Source organism: Bacillus rossius, chromosome 7 (genome assembly GCF_032445375.1).
Source record: "Bacillus rossius redtenbacheri isolate Brsri chromosome 7, Brsri_v3, whole genome shotgun sequence".
In the NCBI taxonomy this organism is placed as follows: Eukaryota; Metazoa; Arthropoda; class Insecta; order Phasmatodea; family Bacillidae; genus Bacillus; species Bacillus rossius.
Window position 1 is genome coordinate 23553725 of NC_086335.1, and position 13699 is coordinate 23567423.

Consider the following 13699-nt stretch of genomic DNA (forward strand, 5'->3'; position numbering starts at 1 on the left):
TGTGAAGTTCCCATCTTACATGATGGAAAATGTGATTTCAATGTAAAAGGTTGGTGTGCAAATTTTGAACAACCAAATTCCATCATCCTGAGGATAGGTAAAAAATAACCCATGAAGGAAAAACATTAACACTGAAAATAGGAATGGGCTAGTTGAACCCTCGAATACCATTGAATCTCTAGTATTTTAAAGATTTAAGATTCAAGGATAAAGATGTATTAAAAAAATGCATTGGAGGAAGTAAAGTCAATTCAAAGGTTCAACATTAACTCTTAAATTTATTAGGTCTGTTTGAATTTTTCTTTGTACCTATCCAAATACCATTTCCCAATATGTTGAACTTATAATGTATAATTAATTATCTAGCATTATGAAAATGAAATATTTTATTTTTGATTCAGGGAACTTATATTATAAAAACAAACCTTTTAGAAGACTGAATGTTACAACATTATTGTTTACATTTTTTAATCAGGGTAAATTATTCCATTTTTGACCCTTGAGACTTAGATTCGGTTCGAGAAGTAGTTTTAAAGGATTTTCTGTTTCATATTCCGATTTGGATGCAAGTTTTGTCTCGAGACAAATTGAGTTCTTTAGAGATATAATCGGTAATTTCTTGTTCTTAACAGTTGATTCAAACCAAGTAACAAAAAGAGCTTTTGTATTTTTAAATGAAAGTTTGGAGATTGTTTTGAGGGTGAAAATATTTCTAATGCCCTCTTGCATTGGTGTTCTCTTTCGTTCATGTTCCCGTGTTTTATTGGAGTTCCGTTGGATCTGGACTCACCCACATGTTGCACCATGGTGAAGCCTTGTTGATTTTCAAACTCCTGACGTTGCACAATATATGCTTAGTCAGAAGTGAGTCGTTGATCGAACTGCTGTTACCAGAGATGCCCGTAGTTTCACCACAGTCTGCTTTCTTGCTATTAGAAGATGTTTTGAGCACTTGACTATATGAATTTTTGTGCTCATTCTTGGTATACAATCTTTGTTTGATTTGGAGAAGCTCTTGCTTAATCTCAGCTTTTTAAATTCTTGAATCCTTAAGTAGTGTTGTTAGTACCATATTCTAACTCTTCAATTCATCTACATTTGCACAAAGTTATTTCGCAGTACTAATTGACTCATCCATATTAGAAGCATTCCTCGTAAAAACTTATATCGTAGGTTGCTCTTGATTTTCTGCTACTTTAGAACTTTATCTTAGTTGAAGACTTGAACGTGCTCATGTGGGCATCTTGTGCTAGTTCCAGAGTAATGGCATTGTTATGGGGTTGTCGAAATCCTGGAAAAAACAAGTTGACCAATCAATGAGGAATTTATAATGATAATACATGGTACTAATAATGAAAATCAACAGCGTATACATAAAAACCGAGGAGCACTCGCGATCACGTCTTTTGACTAAGCCGTAACTTATACTTTAATAGATTGCTAGTAAGATCACAGCTAAGCACATGCATCTATGACTAGAGTTCATTAAATACGGTAACACAACGTAGTCCATGGATATTGGGGAAGAAACTATCCCAGTATTTGTGTGGAGTGATTTAAACATTTAAATAAACCAGGCAAAACATAAATCACGGTTCTTCCAAATGTGAGTCGCAAAATTAACACATGTTCTTAAAGTAGTGAATTTATTATTTCATTGATGTTATTTTCAATTGTAATAAAATCAAGTCCCTAATTACGAAATTTGCATAATTTTTTTTTGTCATTTTATTTCTACAGAAATTAAATTTTTTTTGGTCATGTTAGCTATTTTTTCTTAAATGTTGAAATTTGTCAGCTTCATTTGCAAATTAATAAATGTCCTATCAAATGGGTTTTATCATTACAGAAAGGAGAGAAACTGAATAATGTTAACGTGGTATCCACATTCGGGAAATTCAGGGAGTGGAAAAGTCCTGGAAATTCCTAAGTGATAGTAGTGTGAGGGATAGTGTCATGCTCTGGTATGCAGTCTTTCCAGGTGGTGTTTTAATGCATAGTCATACACACTCTAAATGGTGTATGCAGGGACCTGTTTGAACTAGTACAGCTATGGATGGTGGAGACTGGATTGTCTTAAATTCTTTCTGAGAATTGCAAAATAGGTAAATTATTTTTAAAAATTCACCGGGGAAATATGAAATTTATGTCGTGGGAAGTCATGGCAAAGTTGCAGAAATTTTCTACAGTTTTGTGCGGACACCCTAATTAAATATATTTTGTGTGTCTCGCCTGCAGGAGGTTTGAGCGGGAGAGTGCGGTGGCAGGCTGTAGCTAGTGTTACCAGGACGCCGGGTTATGCGTGGCCGAGCCTGAAGCGTCGGAGCCACCGGCGATGATAATTGCCTCAAATTGGGCCGCCCACTCCGGCCGTTTCGGACCGGTTCTCTCCGGATGCCGAGCCGAGCGACTTCGTGCCCACACGAGCCACCCTCGGTGGTAATGCCAGGGTCATGTGTCGGTGCGCGTTAGTCCCCGCTGCCAGAAGAACGACTGCTTACAGAACCAGTGTGTTTCAGATGTGCGAGATGAAAGACTGGGACTCACCTTAACTTGTTACGAATAACTTGAAAGGTAAAAGTAGTGTTCCACATCTGCTTGGTAATGCACCATAAGCTAAAACCACAGTGCCTCCAAGACTATACTGTGCTCCACACCTCGTGAGAGTATGTACCAGCTCGATGGTGGACAGTGTCTCACCATACAAGCAGAATGTCTTGCGTGCATGCTCATTTACATTTTATGTTTTTTCTTGGCACTTAAATCATGAAAACAAAATTCTGGTGGAGATGTTTGAAGCCAGACAATCATCATAAATTTTCGGATTAATATGATAGTCATAATTTAACTTTATTTAAAATTACCAGTGAATGCATTCTTGTGAGGTAAGTACTCATTGTTTTTGTTATAAAAGCTAACTAAATTGGGGTAGTCGAAACATGAATCATGATCACATATACAGTATTATTTGCCTATGTGATTTAATACTGTTAAAAACCTGGAAACCTTAGAAAGAATGGCTAAGCACTTGGGTTTCTGGAGGGTGCAAGTTTGGTTTGTGCTTTTCTCTTATTTTGAAGTAGAAACAAACTTGTCTGCAGGTCTCAATTCAAAACATCACAATTGCACAGAAACATTAAAGTTAAGTTTTTTTTTTTTTTTTTTTTTAAACCTCTAAACACTCACAGGTTCAAGCTGTTACCAAAGAATCTTTACATCTAGTGAGTTATTTTCATTTTCATCATGCAGTGAAGTACATGAGAGCTTAGCATATTCACAGCCAATCCTTCACGACTGATTTAGACTTTATGACAAAACACTGCACTCATGTGTCATATAAAGCTTAAAACTACATCTCAACCTTGTTTTGTTATGTCATTTATTGTTTACCACTGTGCTCATTTGATACACTTTACTATGAAATGTGGAATCTGATGGTTGCCTTAGAAACGTTTTAAAAATTTTAACATCTTACTGGATTAGGAACAAAGTTTCTTTGATAATTCCAAGGAAAATAATTAATCTTCTTTGAGTCATATACTTTTCGTACTGAAAACGTTTTATCTTTCTGTTCTAATATGTGAGGCATGCAATCGGATTGGCTCTTCCTGCACTTGACCATGCTATTTGGATATTACATATTAGACTGGAGTCAGAAGTCACCACTATCAGCACACTTTTTTTTTCATTGCATTCAGCGATCTTAAAATACACTTTTCACTTTCCGAGAAGCATGCGGAGTGTCCGAACAAGTTGATACTACAATCCTGTAGATTTAAGGTGAGGAATGACTTTTACATGTTTAAAATTTATATTTTTTATTGCCTCTACCACAGTATGTACTGATAATTTTATTTAATATTTAAAAGGTAAACAACTGTATCAGCTAGCAGGCATTAAACTTGAAACTTGCCTACTGTGCTGCTGTTTGTATTGCCATAACAACAAACTGAGCTCCATCTTTCACATGATGTTTTTTATTGGTTTCTATTTACATTTCGTTACTTTGTGATAGTGTATCTATTTTATTCCTTTTTTTTTTTAAAAAAAAAAAAGCTAAATGATTTGGGCAGCTGGGAGTAGACCAATATATAAATCATTTTACCATACTGCTCCTGGTTGTGTGGAATTGAAAAGCATTATTTTTAAGCTTTGAGATATCATTGCACATGTTACTTTAATGTCACTTTTGTTTGTCAGCAACTGAAGCATGTTGATGGACTCATAAAAAGTAATGATTTAATTTTACTATCTTATGCTGTTTTTTTGTTAATGGTTCACACTGGAAATATCTTACAATGTTTTGAACAGAAGATATTAACGTCCATGCCTTATCGCAGAGATCTTAGTAGGAGATGTCATACAGATTTGGCAAAATCACTATACATCCATACTGTAGGTGGAACTCACGGTAAAGAATCTGACAGAGCATTTCACTAACAAATCCTCTTAACCATTTCAGTCTGTTCATTCACTGAGGTGGACGATTCACATCTCAATAATACATGGAGTTTATCAAACCTTTAATCTGTTGTTTTTTTACGGTGTACCTATGTTCTAGTGCGAATCATACTTTATGACTATGAAATAAGAATATTTTATTTTACTTTTATTAATTATTATAAAATAATTTAACATTAATATTGTAATTTTAGCATAATGTTATTACCACAAAAAATTCCCTAAAAATAGTTTAATTACAATAAAAAAATAAAATTAGGAATATCTTATGAATTAACAAAGTGTGGCTGAAAAGGTTAAGAAATGTTACGGTTTGTGATACTCTGGATCTGTACAGACAACTGTCTTTCATTAATTTTGTGTTACTACTTGTTTCCTAAGGTGTAACTGGGTATCTGCGAAATGTGTAAGGAACCTCCGTGTCTGATATCACTAACACTTTTCCAAGCAGTAGCAGCAGGTTCCACAAAGTCTTCCCTACAGTTCAGCACTGGAATGCAAGCCATGAGTGTTTGGTAAGAATTTGGCAGCTTTGAGGGGCCACCTGATTGTGTGCATTATGTTTAAAAGTGCAAAGGGTGAGAGATGGCACATGATTTGCGCCAGGCACCAAACTGCCCTACAGTCTTCACAATGGTAAACCGCCTCTATGGGGCTTAAAGCATCGACTCAATAAATTTAAGATGGAATATTAAAAATAGAGGCTATTTGCGCTTCCCTTTAACCAATTAAAATACTGTTTGACAAAGTTTTCATAAATAAAGTGTCTGTGAAAACACCCATTTTAGACTTTTTTTAACATGTTATAAACCAAACCATAAAAGGAAACAAAAAATGCCGTTCCTAATCATATTCTTTAGGTGGTGGGTTTGTAAATGGTGTGTTAACACTTGGAGTTTTGCACATTAGTATTCATTCACCTTTCATCACCTTTTGCTCACACAGGGGCATACACAGAGGGGAGTGAATGGGGGTTGTACACCTTCCTTTCCAAAATCCTAAATAAAATCTATAAAAGATTCCCCCCCCCCCCCAAGTAAGCTCATGCTCCCACAGTCACAGGCCAACACGTGTGTATACTAAAGAAAAGCTAAATTAACTGTGGTTGTGAAGGTGGTTTATGAATATTTGCCTAAACTCTTTTCCTCGCTATTTTGGTTTTGCTATAATGATGAACGTGCTCGTTAACAAAAGAAGCCTTCTGTAATTTAAGTCTATAGAGAAAATAAACGTGTATCATCCACTATTAAAATTAAGTGCTGAGTTGGGCGTGAAGGCCACGGGACACTCGCTGTCAGCCACATGAGTGTGTTGTCTGGACGGAAAGAGATGAATGTGATAGTGAACACCACGCAGTAAACACACGCATAAAGGTCTCGAAAGGCCATCTGTGCATCGTGGGGATGTTATCAGAGACTGAATGAACTTCAGTCCCGGACAATGACCTTGATGGCAGGCCAGTGCACACACACACACACACTGATAGCTGCCTATCCGCTTTGTTTCAGGTTCCTCTATTTATTTACACCATGTTCGCTGGTAATGTCTTCCCCACAGTTGTGTTTGTTGTTTTGGGTAAGTAGCAATCAACTAGCAGCATGACCTTCACGTTTAGTATAGTGTCGTGTATCATAGAATTTATGAACGTATAAAAAACCTGATAAAATGAGAAATCTTGAAATCAATTTCAAACACAAAACTCTTTGTTTGTGAATGAAAAGATGTTTGTAGATTGGCCGTGTCGGTCTGTGCAGTGGCGGGGGCGAGCGGGGAGTGTGAGTACGGCCAGACGAGACAGGGCTGCCGCATTCAGAACGGAGCGTGCCTGTGTGGGGTTGGCTGCTACTCCGAGTACCGCTACAGTTCCTTGGAGGAGTGCCGCAAGTCCCTGAGAGGTAACGCATGAAGCTGTCACGTCCTGCTATCATGGCATACTGACATCTTATCCTACTTCCATCACGTCCTGTCATAATATCCTACTTCCATCACATCCCACTACAGTCAACTCCTGCGGCATTCACTGTAGGTTGCTCTAGTCCTCCACACTTAGGCACTTCAACAGAAGGTTAAACTTCATGTCACTTGGGGTTCCAGCGGCCGTGGTCGGTAACCCATGTGGTGAGGGTCATGTGTTCGATCCCAACACCTGGCATGGCTCATATTTATGAGCGAGTCAGTAACCAAGCGGTTCGGGCCCTGCTGTTATCTTGGAGGTCCTAAAGCCTTAAGCCTCTATGCATTACCTTACACAACAAACAGTCCATGCCATGTACAACTACCTCAATCAGCAAATTACATAAGGTGAATAAATAGGCAGCATGGCAAATGTAATATATTTATTTAAAATTTATAAAAAATTTTAAATGTATTTTAAAGTAAACTTGCATCATTTATTGTGAGCACCGTTTTTCGGCATATAAATAAATAATGGTTTTATAAAAAGTTTAGTTAACCATTCTAACCACAACACTTTAATTTTACAATTTTTTTAGTGTTTTAAAAATAATAGCATTAATTAATTTTTAAAGCAGGAATTACACATTAGCATTGCACTATCTTGATAATTTCTTGCCACAATATGATTGATACATATAAACAGTTCTCCAGTCCTGCCAAAATGGCTTCCTATTCTTCTTTCATTGGTTGTTGCGCCATGCATCCATAACAGAAATAAAATATATTCATTTCCCTCCCATACGAACAACCTGTCTCCTATGAACACGACCGTTCTATGCGCTATTGTGAATCAGTAGGTTCAAAAACATGGCGGTGCACAACCTACCGTCACTGTTGTTTTTAAATTGTGCACCCAGCTTTATCCTTGCTTTCTTCATGTGAGCTCCTGCTGCAAATATCCCGGGCGAAGCTGTACTGTGCCACCGAATGCTGTTTTTCCTCTTCCTCTTGACATTTGCGTCAAATCAAACAACCGACTTTTGCAGTACGACCAGATTTTAATTTCTTGTGCAAAATCCGTACAGCCTTTACATTTGCTTTTATAAAATGTTTTGAAGTGTGTGAGGGGAGATTTTTTAATCATCATCAGTGACATGCAGTTTATTGTTGGTATCAGAGTATAAAAGAATAGGATTACTGGCCAATTTTTGGCAGGATAATATGAAGGCTGAAATTAAAAACATGTAAGGCATTAAAAATATTATTAGTTACAATTAGCTTCAGTGTGTATTGTAGTAGGCAATGTTATCAAAGAATACATTATAAATGATGTATTTATACTTGATTGAATACATTCATGATGACTATATTTACTTATACTTAGCAACCAAAAAAAGATGCAGTGTGATTAGTTTACCTGCTATATGCATGTTGTAAATCTGTTAAAACTTTAAAACTCCATCGGCCAGAGCAGTGTAATTGTAGTAAATTTAAGATTTAAAAATTTTTATTTTGGGGGTTCTCTGACAATTTTATGATGTAGGGTTTATGAAATTTTTTTTTTGCTATTTGTATCTAATTAAACTCACAAAATTTTGTGGTATACGAAATCATGAATTCTTTTTTGTTGGTTTTTAACTTTTTATTTACAATTTTTTAACTCATACAATAGGTGTTGCAATCTAAATAAACATTATAATGACTGTGGATAGCTGCAATATGGGGATAAATAACTTGTTATAATATATTATTAATAGTATTGAATACGAACGTAGAATTAAATTTTTATTATTTTTACCATAAATATTTTAAAATTTGAAACTTTGAAGACCAATATAAAAATATTATTTAAAACAAAAAAAATGCCCAAAATATTTATGTAGTATTTTAACGTTCATATCCATACATACTCAGCATATTGAAAACATCTGTTGACTTGTGTTAATGGAAAAACATAGTATTCCAGCAACAAAATTTTTTGCGGTAGACTTTTTTTGTAACTTTATGATAGATTTTAAGTTACAGTTAAATTAATTCATAAAGCAGTATGTATTTTAGAATAGTGAATGTTAAAAATTACTGGTGCGTAATCTAATAAACTTTATTGTACAGAATTTTTTTTAACATTTAAAATAAAAGTATATTTTATTAAATTTTATATAAAGAATATATTATAAAAATATTGTTATATTTATTTCCTACATCCTTCCAAATTTATTTTGAAAGGTATTAAATCATGTTTGTGTGAAACTATGCTGCCAACCCTTGGTGTTCTGTTGGGTCCGCCCAGGCCGATGAGGACACGCCACCACCCCAACCAGTTTTTATCCATGCTGCTGATGCATGTGGCATGTGAAACACCCGGTGCCAGTGGGGCATAGTGTAACGTGACAATGAACTCGTGCACGATGCGATGATTAATGAAAGGTCGAGGGGCCGAAAGTCGATAGTTCCGCTCACCAGTAGTGACCTCCACCGGGACGACTGCCTATGTACGCCTGCGAGACCCTTTTCGTGTTAGCATCTTTGGTTTTAGTAAGCGGTGCCCTGGGGGCAGACACCCGGGGTATGCCTACGTCACTTTTGCTGGTGACATCACGTCCTTGAGGACATTTGCCACCTGCAAGTTGGTGCGTGGCTCTTCACCTTTCCTACGCCAGCTGACACCCTTCCCAGTCACTCCATCATCCCAGTCATCCTGTCTCCCCGGCAACTCCCCTCCACTAAAGCAGTAGGCATCAACAAGTATGTTCATCTGCTTAGCTAGGAATTATACAACTGAGTCTCGCCAATCCGAACGAGATTGACCGGACCCAGTCTGGATCACTGAAAGTCTGGATTAAATGGAATTTTCCTTAAAATGCAAGAGTTTTATATGGGTGAAGGTACTGAAGATATTAAAATCAACGTTATTTTTAAATACAACTTTTCCTACAGCGTAATTGTAGTTTTTGTACTACTTTTTACATATACCTACGTTTTTAACATTCGGAAAAGAGTAAATCCTGCTTTTTTTTTTAAATCCCGTCCAAATTAACTGAATGTCGGACAAGCAGGGTCAGTATTAGTGGGACTCTATTGTGGAACCTCAAGGTATGACTCTGAATGTAATGCAACCCCAAACTTTTTGATTATGAGTTTATCAAGTGGAAATCGCAGTTCAAGTACATAGCACTTGAAAATTATTTAAATTAGTCAATATATCCCATATTTTCTAGAGCTTTCCTGCTAACACTTTTTTTTAATAGACTGATTTACACTGCCTCTTTTTGAAACACCATGCCAGAGTTAAAAAAAAAAAAAAAAAAAAAAAAAAAAAGAGTTTTTATGGCTATAGTTCAGTTGTTCAGGAAGCAAAGAATGCAGTGATGTGGTGACACACGGTGGGGGCCAGGAATGGTGACAGAAGAGGGGAGGGGGTTCTTCGCCAGCAGCCACAGTGAAGAGCAGCAGAAGGAAGCGGAAGAACCCCTCTGACAAACTCCATCTGCAACCTCTCCCTCATCACGTATTCCAAGTGTTGTCCTCTCTCATCATGTCACTCCTGTGCAGAGGTTCAGGTAGCCCCGGACTAAAGTGGCATAAGTGACGCAGTTTACAGGCAGAGAGAGTAGTTTTTTAATCAAGCGTAGGTTCACAAGGCAGTAACTAACACCTGTCTAAAGCGACGCAAGTGAAACAGTTCAGATGCAGAGCCCGTAATTTTTCAACTAAGCTGTTCCCTATGGCAAGTTTGCGATTATAAAGCGACCCCAACTTAAGTTTCAGCAGTTTTGGAACAAAATTATAGAATCATGGTACATATTTATTATTTATTGCATCTTTCAAAGCAGCATCATGTTTAATGGGTCGCCAGTGCGTGTCATATAAACCCAAGTGGTAGCTACTTACCGGCACACACGGTCAGTGACAGCTGGGACGAGTGTGTGACGGCTCGTGTGTTGCGAAGGTCGCCGCATGGACGTGTGCCACATGAGCCCGTGCGAGAACGGAGGGGCGTGCAGCCAGACCTCCTTCGGGCCGGGCTACCGGTGTCGCTGCGAGGGCACCGGCTACTACGGCAGCCGCTGTGAGAACGGTACGCCACGCCGTCCTTTTACTGTATTTTCACACGTTTTGAATCATACCTTCGTAATGTCTAGCTACATGCCACTTAATTTTGTACATTACAAAGATTTCATACTGTCCCCAACTTCAAATTGATAAATTTTTTATTTGAATTAAACTTTTACTCATAGACTGGTGGAGTTTCAAGATTTTTTTAATGCTTGATTGTTTATTGTTATGTTAATGTTTAAAGTCTTTCATATATATATTTTTTAAATTGTGGGATATGAAAATTTGTACATTAGGTAATAGGTAATTAGGCAATATACAATTATTTTCCCCTCGGCCCTTGGTTTATCTCCATGACCATGCTTGTAGAGTATGATTTATAAGAATTATTTTTTTATGAATAAAATTTTCATAGAGAGTTGAGTCCATTGCTATCCATAAAAATACTGTTAACTCACATAAGTCGAGCACTTATTTAATCACTTTTATGCAGTGATATGGTGATACACGGTGGCTGCTAGGGATGGTGAAAGAAGAGGGGAGGGGGTTCAGGAAGCCCCGGACTAAAGTGGCATAAGTCACGCAGTTTACAGGCAGTGTGTGTAGTTTTTCAACCAAGCAGAGGTTCACAAGGCAGTAATTAACATCTGTCTAAAGTGACATAAGTGAAACAGTTTACATGCAGAGCCTGTAAATTTTCAACTAAGCCGTTCCCTATGGCAAGTTTGCGATTATAAAGCGACCCCCAACTTAAGTTGGAAATTTTATTTTTCTAAAATGATTGTAGTATGTCTTCTTGCAGGTAATTTCTAAACTTTTAGTTTATTCTTGTCTTAAATCCTTTTAAGTGAAATACAGTAGAAAATAATTTTGAGCCATAGGTGTAGCCATCCTAAAATTGTATTTTACAATCCTTAAAAAAATTACATTTAGTGTGTTATAAAATTGTTTACAAGTTTTAACTTTATTTGAATTTGATTTGAAAATTTAGTAAATATTGTGATTAAATTGTGTAATAGTTTGGTTAATACAAACCTCGTTATTGCAAAGTGACAAAACAATGGTCCCTTCAAATTTGTATTTGAGGTTTGACTGTACAGTCGTGGAGGCACTGTCACGTTAAGCCTCTGTGCATACAGGGTGGTCGAGAGAAACTGAGGGCCTGGGGGCAAATTATTTTTAAACTTCACAATATTAAATAAAAGTTCTAAATACTGAAAACTAGGGATGGACCAATGAAATCCTCAAATCTTCATATACCATCAAATCCTTAGTATTCAAAGGATTTGATACTCTAGGGAAAAGATTCAAAGAAAAAGATTAGAGGAAATTGAGTAAATTAAAAAATTCAACACTATAACTTCCGAAGTTAACCGAGTCCATTTTTTTTCTTCATACCTATCTCCTGTTACCATTCCCAAGGTATTGAACTTTTAACATGTAATTATATAAATAAAATAAAAAATGTATTGATTCTGGAATCTTTGTGAATGAAACATTTAAATGGTTGAATGTTTCAACTCCATTATAATTTTTTTTTTTTTTTTTCATTTCTCGTACATAGTTTTATTTTTGACTTGTGGGACCTAGATTCGGATTCGAGGGGTATCTTCAAAGCACTCATTGGGATTTGGATTCAAGAAAATGGGGGTTTGACCCATCACTACTGGAAACACTATTTTGGCCATATCTGTAGGCATGATCTGCAGGTATCGCATGACTGGTAAAGGTTGCCAGTTAATTCTATTGGCAATATACCTACAGGCTATATATTCCTATATAACATTTTTCTGTTTATCATATATTCTTTATTTGGACCCCAATCCTTATTTTAAGTTCTATAGGTATTACCCTTGTTGAAAATGTTTACTCATATAAAGTTAAAATTTCCATCCTTTCAAAAATGTTGCAACAGGGTTTCACTGGCACATGCAAATAAAAAATCTTTTAAATGTTTACTGGTAAATAGGTGTTGAATGATCACAAATAAAATAACGTCTCATTGATGCTGGCAGGAGTGAAAATAACTGAAGAGAAAATTTGCTATACACAAAACTCAGTGGTAATTTAAAATAGTTAGATTTGCTTATTGTGTTAATAAATTTTTTAATTCATTGTAAATATTATTTTTAATAATGCAATTTTTTTTTCTTTTTCAGCTTGTCCAACTTCAAGATTTAGTGAGAATACAAACTTTCCGTATGAGTGTATCGTTATCTGATGCAAACAAAAAAAACTTAATTCTTATGGATAGGGAACTAATCAATATTCTTGCCAAAATTTTATTTATGGTCAAATTCAGTAAAAAATTATTGTTTGGTTTTAAAGTAGGAATTTGCAAAAAGAAACGAAAAACCAAGCAAGTTGGCTTATTAGAGATTGAATTTATATATTGAAGAATACCGGCCTCTAACCATGATTGACTGTGTTTTTGAACAACTTATTTTCAATATATTAAGAAGTTATCATTATAGTCAGTTATGTTTGCGATAAAGGAAGTGGTACCAGAGTCAGATAAACAATGCTGGCTATAAGCATTAATTATATTACTTTTTTTTTCCTGTGTACTCTCCAGACAGACCATTCCCACGGAATGATCCCACCTCAACTTACCAGACAAGCTTAGCTGGATGATCAGGATTTGTTTATCATATTTAATAAAAAAAATTGATTTAGGCTTCAATGTGTTTATTTCAATACTACATAAGTAATGTATTTGTTATTTGAACTGCTGTAGGATTTGGAATTCATATAGCAGAAGATTAATAAAGGAATTATTTTAGTCTATAGCATTACAGTTTAAGTATAATTTTTTTTCTAGTGAATAGTTTTCATATAATTTTTATATAACATACTTGATGCATTTGATCTGCAATATAACCGACTGTGATTTTTTTTTATGTGTTTTAATATCCTTTGATTCAATTACCTCCTCTCATATACTATAGCTTAAAAAAATTATCTATGTAAATTTAAAATAATTTTTTGACTAAACATCCTTAGTCAAATGCTTATATCGATGGCTTAGAATGAAAACCTTGTATCTCATAAAATGCAAATTATACAGCAGACAAAAAACCGTGCTACTGATATACGTGGTTTCTTTTTTTCCCAATAGAAATCAGTAGGGTGCACATTTTATTTCTTTCAGCCAAACATTTTGTGAGATACAAGGTTTTCCAGCCAAAAACATAAAAAATGTATTTTCGTCCAAAAATTGAGATACGAGGTTTTCATTCTAAGCCATCGATATACTAAATACTTTCCTGCACAAACGTAAGAGCAT

General features: G+C 35.7%; 1 protein-coding gene across 3 annotated transcripts; it reads left to right on the forward strand.

The window, feature by feature from the left end:
- The first annotated feature begins 1830 nt into the window (after window positions 1-1830).
- LOC134533735 (adhesive plaque matrix protein 2-like) lies at window positions 1831-13309 on the forward strand. 3 transcript variants are annotated; one of them, XM_063371340.1, is made up of 5 exons: window positions 1831-2574; window positions 5970-6036; window positions 6216-6356; window positions 10307-10435; window positions 12573-13309. In XM_063371340.1, exons 2-5 carry the CDS (start codon window positions 5991-5993, stop codon window positions 12632-12634), a joined length of 378 nt encoding a protein of 125 aa, XP_063227410.1. In that variant the 5' UTR covers window positions 1831-2574; window positions 5970-5990; the 3' UTR covers window positions 12635-13309. The 3 variants fall into 3 exon arrangements, with proteins under 3 accessions (XP_063227410.1, XP_063227411.1, XP_063227412.1); XM_063371341.1 differs by lacking the exon at window positions 1831-2574 and adding an exon at window positions 3579-3780; XM_063371342.1 differs by lacking the exon at window positions 1831-2574 and adding an exon at window positions 4782-4976.
- The last annotated feature ends 390 nt before the right edge of the window (window positions 13310-13699 follow it).